General features: G+C 49.1%; 1 protein-coding gene across 1 annotated transcript; it reads right to left on the reverse strand.

Moving 5' to 3' along the window:
• Positions 1 to 221: 221 nt before the first annotated feature.
• Positions 222 to 13,089, reverse strand: LOC149325494 (uncharacterized). The gene is made up of 2 exons (XM_089564305.1): positions 13,079 to 13,089; positions 222 to 2,517 (listed from the first exon to the last, which is right to left on the reverse strand). Exons 1-2 carry the CDS (start codon positions 13,087 to 13,089, stop codon positions 222 to 224), a joined length of 2,307 nt encoding a protein of 768 aa, XP_089420431.1.
• Between the last annotated feature and the right edge of the window lie 7,399 nt (positions 13,090 to 20,488).

A 20,488-nucleotide genomic window follows, 5' to 3' on the forward strand; every position in this document is an offset into this window, starting at 1 on the left:
GAGGCCTCCGCCGGGCGACGTCCGACGGCGCAATATGAGGCCCCATCTGCAGCCGGTGTGACGTCATCACGTGACGTCACATCATGTGATCTCACTTCAAGGTCAATGGTGGCCACCACCGGGCGTCGCGCGAAGGCCCGAAACCTACGTTAATATGCTTCGCATAAAATAAAAACTGCGCGTGGTAGTTCTGAATGGATGGTGATTGGCCTGCTCTGTGCTTACTCCGGTGATTCGATAACGTCGCTCAGGCGCAAGAACTGCCGTATGTGACGGAGGCAGAGCTCGGGCAAGTCAGCCAGCTGCTTTTTCCCGTCCTCGCTGGGATTGCACTCCACCGAATCGGAGACCACGCCTGCGAGGCGCATGAACTCGGTGAAGTTCGCCAGTCGGAGGGCGCTCCCAGCAACCAGTCGCTTTGCTCGAGCCTCCTCGATGAACGCCACCGATTCGAGCTCCTCGATCAGTGCGGGGGACTCGGAGACCTTCTCAAAGGCCTCTGCTGTGTACTTGAGAGTAGTGCCGGTGACGTAGCCAGCAGCGCGCTTTAGCAAGATCCGGTTCCTGTGCACAAGGTCTTGTATGGCCAGACGCTCGTTCATCATCTCGCTGCCGTCGTAAGAAAAGTTCAGGCTGTGCAGGGAGTAGTTGTTTCCAAACTCAGGCTTCAAGAGCTCCGAGACGAACTTTGTGAAACCGTTGCTGCCCTTTGGTTTCAATGAGAACGCGCGCAGGGTGCGGCTTCGGTGCAGAAGGCTGGCCAACGGTGCCATGTCAGAGTGACCTCGCCTCGCGAAATGGACGCTCAGGTTCCTGATGGTTGAATTGCCGCAGACAGCGTCGCATATAGCGGGTGCGCATAGATTCCAGCAGTTGTTGCAGCACTCACGCTGAATACTCAGCGTGAGGACCTTGATACAACGTGCCCGTTCTATCAGTTGGACGATGTCCGTTGATACTGGATCCGTTTCACCGCTGGCGCACAGAATCGAGAAAACTTGCAGATGGATTTCCGTGAGGTTACTGGTCGTGGTCACTTGTATAACGGCGGCTTGGAGGATGCTGAAAGGCACCGGCTGAAAGTGGCCCCTCCTGGACGGAGTGTCTTCTGGGTAGATGACGGTGCTCTTGCCGTTGACCACAACCCTTTTCTGCACGTCACATCCACTTAGAGCGCTGCATATCGGCAAGGTGTTACGATGCAGATCATTAATGGTGAGCTGGTGCAGAGTCTTGTTTTTGGCCATTGCTTGAAGAAATCCTTGGCATTCCAAAAGACAAAAGCCCCACATAGAGAATGTCAGTTCCTGCAGGGCCGTACCGTCGGTCAGCAGTGCGTTTATCCATGGCCACACGGGATCAGTTACTTCTGAGTGGGCTTTGCAGCACTGTGGGCAGTACTGCATAAGGGACAGAACATGGACGGGATCTCTACGTTCGTTGCTGACTGCACCGCTGCGGTCGATATAGTGGTAGGTGAGGCTGAAGTACTTCAGCGACTTGCTGCTGTTCAGAAGGCACTTAATCGGCGTGGCATGGTCCGACCTGAGCCTGTACAGCTCTACATCTAGCCTAGTCAATACCATGTTCTCCGATAGGCCCAGGCAGAGTGTTCTGACGTCGATCTCCGGGCCACTTTGTGGAGCAGTTATCTTCAGTGATGTCAGGGTCATATTGGCCCGTAGGTATGTACCAAGGCCGACATCCAGGATGCCTGAGCCAGAGCGCCGGCTGCCACGGCCAAGAACTTTCGTCGTGAGTGACAGCTGCGTGATGCTCGTGTTTTTTAACAGCCCGTCCATTAAGGCGTTGACGGGCGGATTTTCCACACAAATGTCGTCAGCACAGAAGAATCTCAACGAAGCAGTTCCCGCCAGCACAGGTGCGAGACTGGCGACCAGAGTGCCTTGTATCCTCCCGCGCAAGGAGAGCGATTCCAGGCGCGTGACTGAAGCTATGGCCTCGGCGAGGTGTCGCCATGAGAAGAGTACCCTGGGGGATTTCAACGCGAGCGTGATCCTCTTCAACCCTCTGCTGTCGCGAATTGCGTGGCAAATGATGTCTTGATGATCGGCGAGGATTGCGTCGTTGATGGTCGCTTCGACAACGCACTGGTGGTCGGCTAACAAATGGTACACATACATCCTCACCAACACCTTCTCGTTCTCCGTGGCCATCTCCGTGAGGCGCGTGCCGTCGCCTGCCGTCACCAGGGAGAGCTCCGAGGCAGACTTCTCCTGCAGTTCCAGCCCGATCATCCAGAGGAAGCTGTTCCAAGCTTTCAAGCTGCCGAAGATTTGGCACAGGCGGCCTTCGTGGCTCGTGCATGGCTGGCGGTGGTCGACGCTTAGACCAGCGTAGCGGCTGAGGGCTCGGCCCATCTTTTGGAGTGCCAGTGGTGTTGCACCGGACTCCGCGACCTTTTCCAGCAGGTCACCCTTCACAGTGCCACGCTTGAAGGCTCGTCCTCTTCTTGCTTCCGCTTGGTTACCGCGGTAGCGCCGGCGCGTCGGAGCCCTGCGAGACAAGCATCATGGGAACGCTAAGGACGCTGCTCAAGCGTAAATGACGGGAAATATGCTCCTGAGTGCAAACGAGTGCATTCAAATAAAAGGTGTCGCACAGCAGTGAGGATCAAAAAACCATGTGGCTAGATCACAAATTTCATCGGGATGGGTGCTTGAAGCTAGAGCAGGAAAGGGTTAACTAGGCTGAAACGGGAGAGGTCCTCTTTCTTTTTACAGCCTTAACAAGGTTAATGATTACGAAAATACTTCACATCCAACCGCTTCCCCTTTGGGATCCACATGGAGGAAACTCAAAAGAAAGGTCGCTGAACGTCCTCCTGTTGCCTGCAATGCTGCTCCCTTAAACGTAAGAATAGTATGATCGTGCCTCTCGCCAACAGTAGGCTTAAAAAGCCACAGCCTCTGCATCATCATCATCAGCCTGACTACACTACCCCCCCCCCCCCCCTGCAGGGAATAGGGCTCTGCCAGGCGTCTCCCTTTAAACCTGGCCTTCGCCATCTGCGGCCTCCTTAGCCCAGCAAACTTCTTAATCTCATCCGCACACCTAACTTTCTGCGGCCTTCTGCACGCTTGCCTTCTCTTGCATTCGCATTACATGTCCTGCCCAAGCCCATTTCTTCGTCTTGATTCCGACTAAGATGTTAACACGCGTTAGTTCCCTCATCCACTCCTTAAAGGGATACTGAAGTAAAATCTGAAAATTGAACAAAAACGCTGAAAATAGATTCTATGAATGTGATTACACCGAAATCTAGTCGTCACTGCGCATGTTTTTCAGCGGATGATTTTGTTTTCGATGTTTCATGAGCGCGCGCCAAGCCCTCCCGGCTAGCGCGAGGTGAAGAGCGTGACGTCATGGCACCCTCCCGCGGCGACAAATATGGCGGCGCCCTTCGATGCATGAAACCTGGCTTCGGACTGGTTGCGTTGTTGTTACTGGCTTCTTCAGCGCGTTCACTGGCCATAAATGGGTCACCGGTCTTTCGCTTCGTCTCCTGTCGCCCATAAGAAAACTTACGAGTAATAAATTTGCTTTATTTTTTATTTACAGTGACGATTCTGCCCTCTTTAGGCTAAGAGGGGTGTCGGTTTGTTGACACCAATGTTTCCCCTCCTAACCACCAGATGGCGCCACTAGCCTGAACATCGTCGCGCTTCTGTTTTAAAAGTGAGAATGTTAGAAATGGCGTAAGGCCCGGAAAAAGCAGCTGCATTTAGCGGACGTAAGCGTGCCTACGGTTATGGTATGTAGACAGCATCGATTAACATTTTGACATATCTGTGTTCGCCGTGAGCAGACGACAGACATGGAAAAGCCGCGAGTAGCGATGGCAATCATGCTTCTGCGGGAACGGTGGGTGCGCGGGTATAATGACGTCTAGTCGCAGCTTCCACAGGCGGCCGCCAGGTGCAATGATACGGCAATAAATCGCGAAAAAAAGCGTGTTATCCGCCTTTTTCGCTAAAATGCTTGGCATATTTATCAATTTTAGCGGTCAAGCTCTTGTTTACATGCAAAAGAGCCGCCATAGCTCGCTGCGTTGTCCTTAGGCTGAACCCTCTTCGTTAGCCTCCACGTTTGTGCCAGGCACGGTGTAAGAAGTAGCTACTTCTTACACCGTGGTGCCGGGTGAAACCGGACGCCTCTTATTTCGCGGAAGCGCTGCTCTCACTGACCGCTATCCGAGCTTCAATCCCAGATTCGAGGGTAACTAAACCCGCGACCATCTGACAGGCTCGAGCAGCCCTAATTAGCGCAGCTGCCCAATCAAAGTGGCAATCGTTTACGACGTAGTTTTGAGCGGCTGTCACGCCCGACGACTGCCGGCCAAATCCCCGATGCACCCGGGTTCCAAGCGGCAGTGTGACACCGGAAGAAAACTTGCTTGCGTAGCTGGACTTCGTCTGCTACGTGTACCTCAATTATGGTGGCCACCATACCTCAATCATGGGGGCCGGCGGCGTTGCACCGCAGAGCCGCGGCTGTGCGCCAGTCATGCAGGAAGGAAAGAAATAAGGAGAGGACCTGACGTCACTTTTTGTGAAGCCGCCTCGCAACCGGAAGTTGGCTCATCTCTCCTCCTCCGTTTTTCTCTCTCCTCACAATGTTCCTCTCGCGCGCGGCTCGGGTAGCGCCGCGTCGCTCGAAAGAGGAACTTTTGAATGTGTTGTGCGTAGTTGCGTTCGCGGCGTCGTCAGAGTGTTTTAAGCATGAAATGCTTTTAGCTCCCTTTGTCGGCAGTGTGGTGACGTCACGCTGAGACCGAGAGCCAACATCCGGGCACTGAAATGAGAACATCCGGGCACCGTACGAGATTTAACGAGATTCATACGTGATCTGTTAGGGGCTTTGAGAGAGGGCCGCTTAAAGCAAGAGGGGAGCTCCAGGCCGAGAAGGGCTTTGGGCGGAAAAACTGCTTCCGCGCCGTCCCCAAGGATGGCGCTGCGGTCCCACACTCACGCATGTAAAAGACCGGCCTCTGAGCCTTCAGCTCATGACGTTTCCCCCTTTGGCAGGGAGATGTATACACGCTCGCGGAGTATTCGAACGCGCTGCATATACATTCTTGTCAGGCTTGCGTGTCGTAGTGTCTGCGTACGCTTCTGCATCGTCCTGCATTTCAGTGCCGCCACCGTCACGGCTGCTTAAGCCGAGCAATGGAGCCTGATGAAAAGAGAGGTAGGAAGCGTCTTGCGGAAAGCGATCGCTTCGCGAGTGATACGCCACAGAAAAAGACTGCTCGTCCCTGCCGAGAACGCCATGATTATGCGGCCGCTCCCGAAAGCGACAAGGCCGCCACGGTTCGCGGCTGCCTACCTAAGCCCGCACTATTGCAGGCGATCGCTTCGATGCAACAAGAAGAGTGTGGTGTGGTGTGTTGAACACTAGACCCATTTCAAGATTTTGACTAGTACCATCTACAACCAATGCGTTATGCCCGTAAACATTTCATGCTTACTCTACGCTCGATTACCGGAGAGGCAGAGATTTTTTGAGACGGCCGCGGCGTGGCAGTGGAGTGTCATAAGTCAGGTTAGGTGTTTTACGCTGCAAGCCGCGTGCACGACGTTTCAGTTTCTGGAGTGAGCCTTTAATCGAATCATCTGCTTACGCCAAGCGAAACGTGCTGCGCAACGTTCGCTTGCGCGCTTTGTTGAAAAGTAAGCTCCGTCGAAGTAAGTGGGCTGACACCGTGCACCCTTGGCGTCGTCGCATCTATTCCGACTTACGAGTGGTGCAATACTTACGCTGTTATTGAGAGACAAGCGTGACATCGAAATGAAGTGCAGAATTCATCTACCGAGTGTGTCTTTAAGCGCAGAATTAAGAATGCTATTAGTACGAAATCTGCGTGCTGAGAGTGCAGTACGGAACATCGCGATGCAAATACGTGCATCATACCTCGTATAATGTCCTGCTTTGCTAGCTCTAGATATTGATTGAGCAATGGTTGATAGGGGCAGCTCGAGGAGTACATTCACCATAGTAAAAACTGGACAGCAATTGGTTATCGAAAATTTTCGTGAAGCTTACTCAGTTAAAGAACTGTATACTTGTATTTTGCATAAATCTCCGGGCTGACTACATAGTAAGCTTTTTCAAATAAATTCATCTGTCTGTCTTCAAATTATCCAGGTACTTCATTGAAAATTGAAGATGGGTATCTTATGTAATTTGCACATTTTGCTATTGCATTACAGATATATTGCTTTCTTCAAATGTTCGCATGTGTGCTTCTTATGTTGTGCTGGAGAATGCTTGAAGAACACTCGTACATTCTGTTCAGCTGGCATGGCATGACTGTGGTCATCACAAAGTGAACAAGGGAGGAAAGAGCCTTGGGGGTTCTTATGAATGCCAATGTTTCGACAAGAGCATTGTCTTCGTGTGGGCGAAGACAAATCCCTCTCGTCTAAATGCTGGCAAGAACCCTGAAGCTACAGCCTCCCTTGTTCATTTTGTGTTTTCAAGGAACACTTTTGATCTATGCGCAGTTGTGTAAAGTCTTTTTTTTTGCGGAGGTCATGTCCTGAAGCTGTGTTGTAGCTATAAGAGATGCCACACTAAGCACCTGTCACCAATTTTTCTCGCCCATCTGGGGTCTTTAACACTGTCTCTCAGCACATGGGCATTTTTGCTTGTCTCCAATGAAATGTGAATGCTACAGCTGCGATAACACTTGGAACTCATGCTAAGCAGCTCGATGCTGTAGCCTCTGCACCACTCCAGCCAGTGAAGAAGCATTTGGCTTTCTTTAACAGTCTTGTGCAGCATTTCAAGCAATTAAGGTGAATATAACCAGGCATGTGCACTTTATTGCTTTGCTCATGTCTGAAAACTTTCACATATTTTATCACAGTGGTAATTCGTTCCCGTTCTCTGTATACATGGACATGGTACCTGTCTCTTGCATTTGTAGCGGGGCATCCTGTGTTTGCAGGTGGCAGCTAGATTTATTCTGTCAAAGTCGAGGACGTGCCCCCCCCCCCCCTAATTTCGTGTAGAGTAATGCATTCATACACGCCTTTTCAGACATTTTTTTTCTATACATATTTTCACTCTGGGCTATCATTTGGTTTAGTAGGATGACTGTACACTGCATATTTAGGTTTATTGCTTACTTATGGCCCGTCGGCACCAAACATGCATGGTCTAGATTTTTCAACTGCGTTAGCAGCAGTGCATCCTGTGTTTGTAGATAGTAGCAAGTTTTGTCCTTCAAATTATGAAATGTCTGCAGGCCACTATTATGAACACTTTGCTGCCGGAACAGGATATCTGCAGAGGACAGCCAACAATTAACATTCATACTTGCATATTTTACCCGAAAAAAATTGTTCTACTTTAAGTGTGGGGTACCAGTGTGTTTACAGTGACATACTGATATCGTAGCACTACACTCCATATGTGTTCAGTGGCTCTTTATGTTGGTTGAGAGAGCATTATAAATGTTTTTTCACCAATATGCATTTGTGCTCAATGCATTACTTTGCCAATTGAAGATATTAAACAACCACTGCATTGAAAGACAAAGACTTCCCATATTATGTCGGCCACACTCGTTAGACTATAGCCAGCACAAAATAGGTGACCATGCTTGAAACTAAGGGAAAAATAATCTACGTTGTATGTGCACTACATGTGATGAAGACGCATGAATCAAATAGCCCATATGTGCGCGCAGCAGCACTATCCCAAGACGTCCCTTGTTACACAAGGCTTCGAGTTACGCTGTGTTCTGCAGTGGTTGCACGAGCACATAATGCTCGGAGATGTTATGCGAATAAATTCACTTGATGAGCTGGAAAGTCCTCGAGTGAGATTTTATTTCCGTCTTGTTTAGAATGTGCTGCAGAAGACACACATGCCCCGCCGCGGTGGCTGAGTGGTTACGGCGCTCGGCTGCTGACTCGAAAGATGCGGGTTCGATCCCGGCCGCGGCGGCTGAATTTCGATGAAGGCGGAAATCTAGAGGCCCGTGTGCTGCGCGATGTCAGTGCACGTTAAAGACTACAGCGAGTTCCGGCCAGAGGGGACAAGCAGAAGTCGCCTACTCGTAAGAGCGTTTATTACTCATGAAGAATACACGCAGCAATAAGCAAAGGAGACTAATTAGGAAGATGTATTACAGATCGCTGAGAGTTTAAGTTAAAAGTTCAGTCATACATTGATAAGCATAAGCTCCAAGAAGCACGAGCTGCTATTCAACCATATGTTGCTTTCCTCTGTAATTCAATTCAATTTATTTTCCAGAAAGATTCTGGCGGGTTTACAGGCAAAAAGCTGTTCCTGACAGCCTGACAGAGGCCTACAAAACCGCCAACGAGGCAGCCGGTGATGAATTGATGATGCAGAGTATTAAAGAAAAATAATATGTTTTACTCAAAATATATGACTAGAAACGTGGATAATAGCAAACTAACATAATATACATTAACAAGAATTACAATTTCAAAGTTCTCACCAGTTCTACAGCAAGCAGTATTCACGAAGCACCGATTATAGCTTCAAAGAAAATTTACACATGATGTTTAGCATACAATCATGAGGCAATCAAAAATAAAGACCTTAATGCTAAGCAATAAGGAGCATGAACAAACTCTTCACCAACAAGACAACAAGATTTGTGCATCCCGACAGAACCTCCCCGCACGATGACCTCGGAGAGGATTATAGGCCCTTTCTGGGAAAGGGTCGGGACGGTCGCGGTGGGGACGGATACGGGGCCCGGTTGTCAGGGAGTGTGTTGTGCTGTTTGGACTTGCCGTGGTCGGTGATGTAGTGTGCCGCCTTTTCTCCTCCATGTAAATAAATGGTGGTTGTTGTGTTGTAGAAAAAGAATGCGTGTGGTGGCGAGTGATTAAAACGCCGAACGGATCACTCCGTTACTACACTAATTTCTGGTGCCGAAACCCGGGAGAACGATTCTGCAACATCAACGGACCACCAAGATCGACTCCTCGAAAGACATGGAGATCTCGAAGAGGAAGAGGAAGGCCCTGCGAACGCGTCTGGTTGTTGAGGCAGAAGCATTGCTGAAGTCTACCGCACCGAACGCCGAGGACCTGGAGGTTATTATCGAGCGTCTACAATTGACTCGACGTCAACTGAACGATGTAGACGCCGCGATCGAGCCTTTGATCACCGAACAGGAAGCCGTCGCAGAGTTTGCAACCGTGATCGAATACGGCGACAAGATCGGGACTTCTCTAGCCAAGCTGAAGTCTGCAGCGAAACGCAGCACAGAAGGAACGAACGTTGGCAGCATTAACTCAAACGAAGATCGAAGCACAACGACAGGAACGACTGCCAAGACAAGACTCCCCAAATTGGAACTCCTGAAATTCAACGGCAAAAGAAGGAATTGGCAGCCATTTTGGGAGCTATTTGGAACATCGATACACAAGAATTCGGACCTATCACCAGCAGATAAATTCCAGTATTTGCGATCTGCACCAGGGTGTAGAACCGGAACTGAACCCGAACCCGAAACCGGAACCGAACCCGAATTTTCGCTCGGAACCGGAACCGAACCGAACCCATATTTTTTTCGCCATCTTGGAACTGAACCCGAACCGGAACGATTCAAAGGAACCGTTCCGAACCGGTTCGGGACCCGGTTCAGCCCCACTTTTTTTGCATCCCGGCATACGTCTTGTTTTCCGACAAAATGAGATGATCTATCGCATAGATTTACACACCCGTAGCTGTCGGCGCTGGGAAGTGCGAAAATGGTACCCAGTATATGCGACAGCAAACTTACAGGAGGTCTGGTGCCTGGGAAGAAGCCTAATTAACGCTTCTGTAATGTTCTACCGCCAATTCTAAACACTTGTACGTCAGGTTTATATGAAATCTTGAGTTATTACTCCTCCCTTTTACATATTTGCGTAAATCTTTAATCAAAATGTTAGGACTGCTCTAACTCAATAATGTACTATAGACACCAAACTTTTGCTTGCGTGCTTTCTTCTTTCAAACTGTGCGTTAGACGTTGGTGTACATGGAGCACCGCGTGGTATTCACCAACACATAATAAATAATTTATATTTGAATTTCTTCTTGACCTTGTTTTGGTTTCACCAACATAACGATGGCTGTGACGTGTAGTGGAAATTAGGCCGCAGGAGGTGCTATAAAACGGCAATATAACTGCTGATACGTCGTTCGTTGTAATTATAGGTCTCGAAGTCTGCTGATTTAAGTGCTACAGTGAGCCAAAATAACGTATCAGCGTTTGTATTAGTTTTCCCGTGCCTCACGTGACCTAATGTTGAACTCACGTCACAGCCATCATTCGGTTGATGAAACCGAAACAGCATGGCAGAAAAAAAAATATTTTCTAAATTATTTAGTGGCCGTGGGCGAATATCACACAGTGATCCATGTATTCTAATATCTATGGCGTGATTTGAAAGGAGAAAACACGCAATAAAACTGGGTGTCTAAAGTCATTTTAGTACCGATTGAGAATGCCTGCATTGTCTTTGCGTCATATCGCACAAATAGACAAAATATTAACGCGAGGACCCAACAATGTTGCGATGGTGGTTTTTGAGGAAAGGAAATGGCTCAGTCTGTCTCACTTCTTGATGGACACCTGGACCGCGCCGTAAGAGAGGGAGGAAGGTGGGAGTGGAAGATAAAAGAGAAACAGGCGCAGTAGGGGTGCGCTCCGGAATAATTTCTACTAGCTGAGGATCCTTAAAGGGCAACTGCATTGGTTTAAGAAATCGACGAGCTTAAAAGGCTCAAATGTATGAAACTTCCAGGTAAAGTATGCGAATTCCTTTTGGCCTAGCATTTGAAACGGTGATGTAATCACCAATTAAAAATGCGACGGCCTTCAAGCTTCTCCGCAGCGCACAACGCTAAGTGGGGGACGCATGATGACGTCATCGAAAGTATTCGTACATTTCCAACGCATAAACGCCTGCTTTGAAGGAAAAAAACCAACGCCATCGAAGTCAAAGCCCGCCGAAACATTGTTTGGACGCGTCCAACGAAGCATGACAGGGCGTGGCTGACGGCAGCAGTAATTTGAAATCATACCTTCTGTGACATCACACTGAACTTCCCCGCACTCCTTTGTTGCTTTGAGGAGAAGTGCAAAGTTTAATCGTCGATTAAGTCACTATTTTGAATGGCAGTGCAAAAAACTTAGCATGCTTTACCTACAGCCTATATAGATTTGAAACCTTGAGTATCGCGAGATTCTCAAAAAGTGGCGCAGTAGCCCTTTAACGTGCACTGACATCGCGCAGCACACGGTGGCTTTTACGTTTCGCCTCCATCGGAACGTGGCCACCGGGGCCGAGTTCGAACCAGGGTACGCCGTATAAGTAACCGAGTGCCCTAACCACTGAGCTACCGAAGTGGGTAGTGCAACATTTACTTTTGTAGGCGCTCATTGTCTTAGACAGCAAGTTCTAAATAAAACCCCTCACGATGGGCCTGTAGGGCAATAAAGAAAAAAAAATGGCTCAATGGCTGTGCAGCTCGGCTGCTGATTCCAAAAATACAAAAACGAGCTTGCTCTGTCGCACGTCGAAAATCCCCAGCTGGTCTCCGTTAATATGGAGCCCTCCACTACACCGTCTGTCATATAGCCCCAATGTCTACTCGACATGTAAAACCCGAGATATTACTACTAGTATTACCAAAAGAAGGATGTGTAAATTGGTACAGCTTCTTTTTTTTTGGGGGGGGGGGCATCCGCATATTCTTGTTTGCGTGACGGAAATAAGCAACGAAAGGCGGGTTCTTGGCAACGGTGGAGATGTACTAATAAGAAAAAAATCAAATACCGATTACACAAAAGGGCAGTGCGGAAATACATGCGCTTGCTGGCATGAGATAGTGATTACGATCAGAAAGATGCTACTGCGATAAAATGTAACTGCGATGAAGTGATTTCGTTATGCCGATTCACTGAAATCACTCTGCTTCTAAGAAAATATTGCTGCCAATCGCCAGCGCGCGGCTCCATCCGCTGTTCTCGCACTGCTCGATCTTGAATTCTCTGCCTGGCGACTTATATCTACTTTACGCAGTCATATTTCCCGTTCTTAGTGTCTGACACGACAGGCTTATGATTGTTAGCGTTTTTATCGTAGAACGCTTGGGCGACTGAATACGTTGAGCCTTCATAACAATCTGCCTCGGCTATATCGGGTACAGGTGGGTGGAGGGGGTGGGGAGATAGGTGAAAGTTTTTGAAGGTGCATTTTTACCAATGAATGCCCTGATGTGCACCCACCGGAGTGGGCATCAAGGATGGAGGCTGCACGCACGCAGCGAGGTTATTTTTGGGAAAGCAGGCTATACTGCTAACGCAGTAAAAAGAACAACTAAAAGAGTATGCATAGTCTAACCTCTGACTCCGAGCGGGATTCGTATGGCGGCGCAACAGAAAACTCTGTTTACAGATGCTTTAGGCTATTCGGCTATCTTGTAGACTTCTTTTTATGGTTGTTACATGGAATATTTGGAACCTCTCTGACCCTCCTCATGCCTTACTTGACCGCGTCGAATTCAGTGATCTCTGCATAAGGCCTCAAGCCACCATAACTCCCTGCCTCCGCCCGCACATGAAAATTCCAGACGGTGCACACGTCATGAAAGGGGAACCATGCAGTCAGGAGGTTGAACTTGCGCAGCATATTCCTCCTGCGTTAAAGTGCACTGTTGTCTGAACAGTGACCTCGTGGATCACGGCGGTTCTGTGTCCTATGAACACGAAGTGTTCGCACGGAATTCCGGAGTTTTTCATCGCAGACATAAATGTTATAGTGAAATGTATGATGTCAACGGGTTTTTTAAGAGACTGCTTAAGTATGTCCTCAAAGTATACAGCATGACGACAAAAATATGATTTTATTGCTGAAATTGTTTCTTGTTGCTCGCACAGGTAGAAATGCACTGACCACGGCACAAACGCCCCTTTGACGCGAAGGTACGTCCTAATATGTAAGGTCCATGTCTGAGGGGTGAAAATGGTTTTTGTGGCCACTTGAAACTACAGTCGGGTCCACTTATAACGAACCTGACGGTCATGCGGGTTCTATTCGTTATATCTGATGTTCGTAGCAAGTGGATTCTTCGTACAACAGCCAAAAATACTAAGGCCGCTAAAAGTGGCAATTATTTCTTATAAAGCTGCGTTATGCGTGCCTGCTTGTAAGCAGAGCCTGTCGAGGCTCTTTCCAGGCTATCTAGGGCGGTCAATTAATTCTCGTCGAGACCTTGCTGCCAACTATCAAATTCAGGGATGGGGTATAACTAATCATGGATGAACTGTGCGTGGCAACGGTTGGCAGGTCGGCCACATAAATGAGATTCCTGGCAGTAGGGAGAGCTCGCACTTGGTGTGCAACGTCTCCGTCAGAGCAGGCGCTTCTGCGGTTTTGTGGTCCGCAGGAACGTAGTTATCCGAGGAAACATCCGGTCGCCTATGGATCAACGAAGTGTTGCCAGAAGTCTGCAAGCATCTGGTCACGCGTGTTTTCGAGCTTCTTCTGTCGTTCCTGGGCTGATGCAGCGACGATGTAGCGCAGCGCGTGTGGCGCAGAATGAATCCGTTGCACTGTCCGCTATATGACAATGCCTGCACATGGTAGCGGCGCAAAAGATGGAGACGACTGGGCAGGTTATGCATACCACGTGACTGGCATGGCCAGCAAGGATTTCAGAATTATGTAATCGCTGCTGTTAGTTGATCCGCGACCATGGCCACTAACTTCGCTTTTGACAATGCCTCTTTCTCACGCGCACCGCGCTTCTTCTACTCGGGATGCTTTGCCGAGCCGGCGAACGCGTAGGCAATGATTGCCCTCTTTGGCCATCGACGCGGGTTTGGCCGGCGGTTACTTACTATTTCAATACAGAATTATAGCATATCATTACCGTGTTCACTTTAGCGATTATAGTGTTACCGGATGCCGGACTTTCCGGTTAGCGCTGCTCACAGCAGTGCCGCCTTTTAATTCCATTTCTGGGTTGACATGTTCTGTCCGGACGGTGTCGTGAAGGTTGAGAGGCTTGGTTTGGTTTATGGGGTTTAACGTCCCAAAGCGACTGAGGCTGTGAGAGACGCCGCAGTGAAGGGCTCCGGAAATTTCGACCACCTTGGGGTTCTTTAATCTGCACTGACATCGCACAGTACACTGACCTCTAGAGTTTCGCCCCCATAGAAATTCAACCGCCGCGGCCGGGATCGAACCCGTGTCTTTCGGGTCACCAGCCGAGCACCATAACCACTGAGCCACCGCGGCTGCTAAGGTTGAGAGGCGCTATTTCATCTGCGTGCTTAGCAGAAGAACGACCTCTACAACCTCGGGGTAGTTCACCACGCCATCTCGTTCGCTATAACCGAGTGGTGTAGCCCGAGTTGTTCGCTGTATCTGCGACAAATTTCCGTTGCCCTTATGCATATTCACAACCGCTCGTAATAAGCGAGCGTTCGTTATATCTGCAACCATTAAAGTGGGCTTCACTGTACATCCGCTCACTTCGCTTTAATACACTTTAATACACTAACACTAGTATCAAGAAAGTCTAGGTAAGGCTGTAGATGCACGGGTAGAGGAAGTAATGACTGATAACAACATTTGTCATCTGCCTTGTGGAGAGGCAGTACAGGTAAGTAAAAGCGAAGAGTGAGAAAACCGAATGAATCAGCATTCGCGAGCACGTCCAGAAAAGACAGGCGAGCACTTAGTCACCTATTAAGCACATCCGCCAGAAAGGGGTTGTTTGTAGTTTTAAAATAAATGGCTGAAACAAGTGTGTGGAAAAATGGTGCATGCCAGATTAACCATTCTTTTTCACGCTATGAACGGCGCAAAAAATTCTGCTGACGCAAAGGTTGCTTTTGACAGCGCCCCAGGAAAAGTCCCAAACATTCTATCACAAACAAATTTTTTACTTTACTATAGTGAGAAGCCACGTACGATTAGCTGAGTTTTTGAAGATACTGAGCTATAGGGGCTTGGGATATATAACATGAGTCACAAAGGCGATGTCGAATAGGTGATTTAAATAAAATATGTTTGGTAAGTTCTGGATGTTAGGGAGAGCCAGTGCTCCCACAAGGCTCTCGTTGGTTGGGGGATGGGCGGTGGAGGGATTCTCGAACATTTTCTTACCATGTAGTAAAGGAGGGGGGGGGGGGGGGGGGACTGGCAAGTCGGTTTCGGGGTGGCGGAAAGGTCTAGTATATGTATACGTGCCGATACATGACAGTTTCGTTTCTCAGTAGTGCGCGGGAACGTAGAGGGCGCGTGCGGCGGCAATTTTGGGGCCCCGTAAGTACAGCCTCCCTGATTTTTAATAATATAGCGCGAGCGTCGACCAAACTGCTGGTCAGCGCCTTATAACGGCGATAAGCGTGCAACAAGGCGAGAGTTCGCGCACGCGCACGAAGGCAGAGCGTCGTCTGCTACGCTGTTCCGAGCACGAGGACACACGCCCTGCCACAATATCAGTTCGCTAAATCCCGCCACGTCGTAGAGCGCATGCGCATGATTAATATGTGATACTTTCTTTCCTTTTATTTTTCTTATCGTAACTTTGCATCGCCAGGCTGGCCTCCCGTAGTAGGCAAAAAAAAGAGGGAAAGAAATCATGTCTCATGCAGTCTCACATATTAATCATGCGCATGCGCTGTACGGCTTGGCGGGATCTAGCGAACTGATATTGTGGCAGGGCGTGTGCCCTCGTGCTCGGAACAGCGTAGCAGACGACATTCTGCCTTTGTGCGCGTGCGCGAACTCTCGCCTTGTTGCACGCTTATCGCCGTTATAAGGCGCTGACCAGCAGTTCGGTCGACGCTCGCGCTATATTATTAAAAATCAGGGAGGCTGTACACTGCGTACGAGAAAGTCCCAACGGACTCAAGCTTCAGGGGAGACCTGCTCAAGCAGGAGGGTCTTGTAGATGCAAAATCCACCAGCTTTTCGTCTCACACCTCATAAATTGGATTATAGCGTATATACATAGCCGATTTTCATTAATTTGAAGTTCATTTCATTTTGCGGCTCTTGCCTAAATTCGTCTTTTTGCTGTGGACAATTAATGAAATGGGTAAAGTGAGAACATCTCACATTAAACAATTTTTTCATGCTCAAGTAGCGCAGTAAACAAGACAAAAGAAAGACGGGAGATGACACGAGCGCTGACTAACAACTGGTTATTTTATTCTGGGAAAAGTACATAAAGGCGCAGGACACAGGGAACAAAAAAAAAAAACAGAACAAAGGTTACAACTTAAAAACCAAGCTGCGCACGCACTTCACAGTCGAGTCGTGACGTCTTTTTCAACGAAATTCGAAGAGTATCTTCCATAGTAGACGGCACTCCCCAATCTCCTGGACCTCACACAATGCCAAGAAAGCCTGACTCCTTATCCACCAAATTGATAGATGGTGAAGCAACACACTCATCTGCTTCCTTCCTGATCCCATTGGCCTCGACCAACTCCCTAAAAATGCAAACAGGGTTATTAAACAGGACACTTGTCTTATCTACTGTGGGAAGCAATCGTTCACTCGCTGCAATGCAAAGCCAAGTTGTACGACACCGCTACTTTTTCACCCATCTTTGATGTTCGAACAAATGCCCATTGCTTTGCACTTAGAAGGACAAGTCTCCTGTTTAATCACCCTGATCGAATTTGTAGGGAGATGGTGGAGGCCTTTATGATCAGGAAGGAAGCAGATGAACGTGTTGCTTCACCATCCTTCAATTTGGTGGATAAGGAGTTAGGCTTACGTGGCAACTGTGTGAGGTCCAGGATATAGGGGAGTGCCGTCTACTATGGAATATAGCCTTCGAATTTCGTTGAAAAAGACGTCATGACTCCACTATGATGTGCATGCGCAGTACGGTTTTTTAGTTTTAATCTTTGCTCTTCTGTTATTTGGATTGTTCCCTGTGTCCTGCGCCTTCGTATACTTTTCCCACAATGTAATAACCAGTTGTTAGTGTCTATGTCGTCTCCATACATCCTTTCGTCCTGTTTACTGCGCTGCTTAAGCATGAACCCAAGCAGCGCAGTTAACCGGGCCAATATTGGAAACGTATCGGCAAAGACCGGTCTCCTACAAATAAGGACCAGAGTGAAACCATCCATTTCCAATACTGGGCCGATTACCTGCGCTGCTTGGGAATCCTTACCAACTAGCCCAGTTTTATGTTCTCGTAAACAAATCTTTGCATTTTTTTTTATTTTGTATTGCGATGTGCAAGAACAAAGAAAACGCATAGCAAGGTTGACTGAAACCCATCTGCGTTCTAACTTTTTTAGTCCTGAACCCGTTTGAACCCGTTTGAACCGGTTCGAGACGGTCCGAACCGGTTCGAACCGGAACGGAATGGCCTTCTGGAGCCGAACCCGGAACTGAACCCGAAAGGCGTGAACCCGAACCCGAACCGAACCCGAAAAAATGCCGGTTCGACACCCTGATCTGCACTGACATGAGACGGAGCATCTGCCATCGAGGGGTTGCAACTGACGGCGGAGTGCTACAACCACGCCATTGACATCCTAAAGCAGCGATTCGCTAATCAAGCCATCCTCATTCAGGACCAGATGGAGGGCCTCATGGCTGCCGCACAGGTGTCATCGACAGGCAGTGCCCGCACTCTGCGGCGCTGGTATGACAGCCTTCAGGCTCACATGCGAGGCCTTAAGGCGTTGGGTGTAGGAGACGAATTTTACTGCACAATGCTCTACCCTCTTGTACTCTGGGCACTTCCCTACAACCTGAGCCTGCTGTACAACAGGATGATGACTTCGAAGGACGCAGAGGGCTCCAGCAACGGCAACGCCTCAACCACCGACACCAGCTCCGAGACAAGAACAGAGTCAGTGCATAAGAAAGAGCTGCGCGCACTTCTGGAATTCCTTCGGATCGAAGTTGAGAGCCGAGAAAGGGCGGGCAGGGACCAACTCAACGACGCAACTGGTAAGCCCATGTCCCGTAATCATGCGTATGAACTGGCGAAGAGTGCAGCATATCCTGGCAAGCCTCGACACTCGTCTGCGGCAGCCCTGCATGGCACAATGAAGGACGTAGAATGCTTCTTGTGCAAGTCAGAACAGCATGCAACGGAGAATTGCACCACCGCCAGGGAGTTGCCGAAGAAGAAGCGCATGCTACGTGAGCACGGCCGATGTTTCCGATGTACGAGGCCAAAACATACGGCAAGGATGTGCAAGAGCTTGATTCTTGCAGCAAGTGTCGCGGCAGGCATGCCTCAACGATGTGCGACCCGAGCTTCATTCCCAACCGGCGAGACGCTCGACCGCATGAGAGTCAGCAGGGCAAAAACGAAGGCGCTGGTCCAGTCAGCCTACAAGAAACGCAGTGTGGCGCGACACCGGCGGTTCTGCTCCAAACTGTGACAGCATGGGCCGAGAGTCAGAAGAAAAGAAAACTGGCTAGAATTATGTTTGACACTGGTAGCCAGCCCTCCTTCATTACTGAACAGCTATCAAAGGAGCTGAACTGCAAGCTGCTCGGTACCGAAATCCTAACAGTCGGCGTGTTTGGAGACCGTAAACAAGAACACACCTTTCGAAGGGTTCAGCTGACTTTGCGAAGCAGGCGGAATAACAGAAGGTACGCGATTGACGCTCTCGAAACACCGACTATCTGTCAACAGGATCTCCCAAGCCCAGACTAAAGTATCATACAAGAATTAGACCGCCTTGGCTGCAGTTAGGCGATGACCTGAAAGAGCTAGAGCAGCGCTCAATTATTATTCTGATCGGATCGGACCATTACTGGGGAGCGGTGACAGGCCAAATTCGTCGTCTAAAAGGCAGCCTGACCGCGTTAGAGACGATGTTCGGATGGGCGGTGCAAGAAAGAGCAGTTCGTGTTCTCCGGAACTGAGTTGCGCCCAGGCGATTCTTCTGCGATACACATTTGAGGAAAACAACACACCGGCAGAAAACCCAAGCGAGAACAAAGTAGTACGAAGGTTTGAGAACACCATCACTACACGCAATGACAGGTGTGAAGTTGGCCTACCATGGAAGCTAGCTGGAAACGAAGATGTCCGACGATGAAGGTTAGATAACCTACGAAAAGAGCCCCATCGTCCTGCCGAAGGACCATCGGTATTACACTCTCCTGTCGGTCAACGCTCACCGAAATATGCTGCACGCCGGAGCAAGGGACACACTCGTGCAACTGCGTGAGAGGTACTGGGTCCTGCGCGGTAGAGATCTCGTGAAAACGGTGGTGCGTGCTTGTGGCATTGTGTTCCGTGCAACCCGACGGAACCACCCATTAAACATTGTTCCCTTCAAACCACATATAGATTGTTTTAAATTTTCTTTTTTTCCTCTAACTGTTGAAATTTGGACTGGATTGGACGGCTCACTTCGTTCATTGCCAATTGAAGAGTTTGTTGTTCAGTTGCCTGACAATTTGACCCGTTGATCTGTTTTTAATACTTCTGTGTTATCTATTTCTATGCTACCCATGTTATATGTTTTTCTCATGTATCTACCCACTCCTGCTATGTCTCTCCTCAGAGACAGCAGTATTTATAAATAAAAATAAATAAAATTTATTCGGACAACGCGCAGACCTTCAAGCGAGCAGCAAAAGAACTGAACGAACTGTAGAATACATTGCGCCACACAGATGTCGTGGACCATTTTGCAGGTGCATGTGAATTTTGCATGTGCAGCTGGTGATACTCAGAGAACCCCTTCCCCGCCTGCTGTGGAAGCTTGGGAGAGTGGAGGAAGTGTTTAACGGCAGGGACAATAACGTACGTTCTTGAGAGAAAGGAGTGTCGCGCGGCTGAGTTCTCCGAAGGCCGGTGCGGCAGAATGCACTCCACGCATTCTGGGGGGGGGGGGGGGGGGGTTAGAACGGGCGCTGGTAGCCGCACAGGGCATTACCCCTTTGCCCTGAGACCAGTGGGCGCCGAACGCGCCGAACCTCCCCGCACGACGACCTCGGAGGGGATTATATGCCCTTCCTGGGAAAAGGTCGGGACGGTCGCGGTGGGGACGGGAAAGAGACGGGGTTGTCAGGGAGTGTGTGTGGTGTTGTGGACTTGCCGTGGTCGGTGATTTAGTGTGCCGCCTTTTCTCCTCCATGTAATAAATGGTGGTTGTTGTGTTGTAGAAAAAGAATGTGTGTGGTGGCGAGTGATTAAAGCGCCGAACGGATCACTCCGTTACTACACCTCCAAACATTTAATCTGAGCGCGTTCTGGCTGCGCGTGTGAAGCAGAAACACCGAACCAGTATCGAATAGCGATGTATGCACCGCACGCTGTTCCCATGCACATGCGAAACCTGCTGAAAGACAGGCAGAAATTTCAGTTATCAAATCAAACTTAGCAAATAAGTAGCCCCTGTAACAAATATGCTTGCATTTGCATCGCAGCAAAAACCGGTGCTACAATTTTCAGCCCCGTTTCATTGGTC

This window comes from Amblyomma mixtum, chromosome 10 (assembly GCF_055824585.1).
Source record: "Amblyomma mixtum isolate Tamu chromosome 10, ASM5582458v1, whole genome shotgun sequence".
Classification (NCBI taxonomy): domain Eukaryota; kingdom Metazoa; phylum Arthropoda; class Arachnida; order Ixodida; family Ixodidae; genus Amblyomma; species Amblyomma mixtum.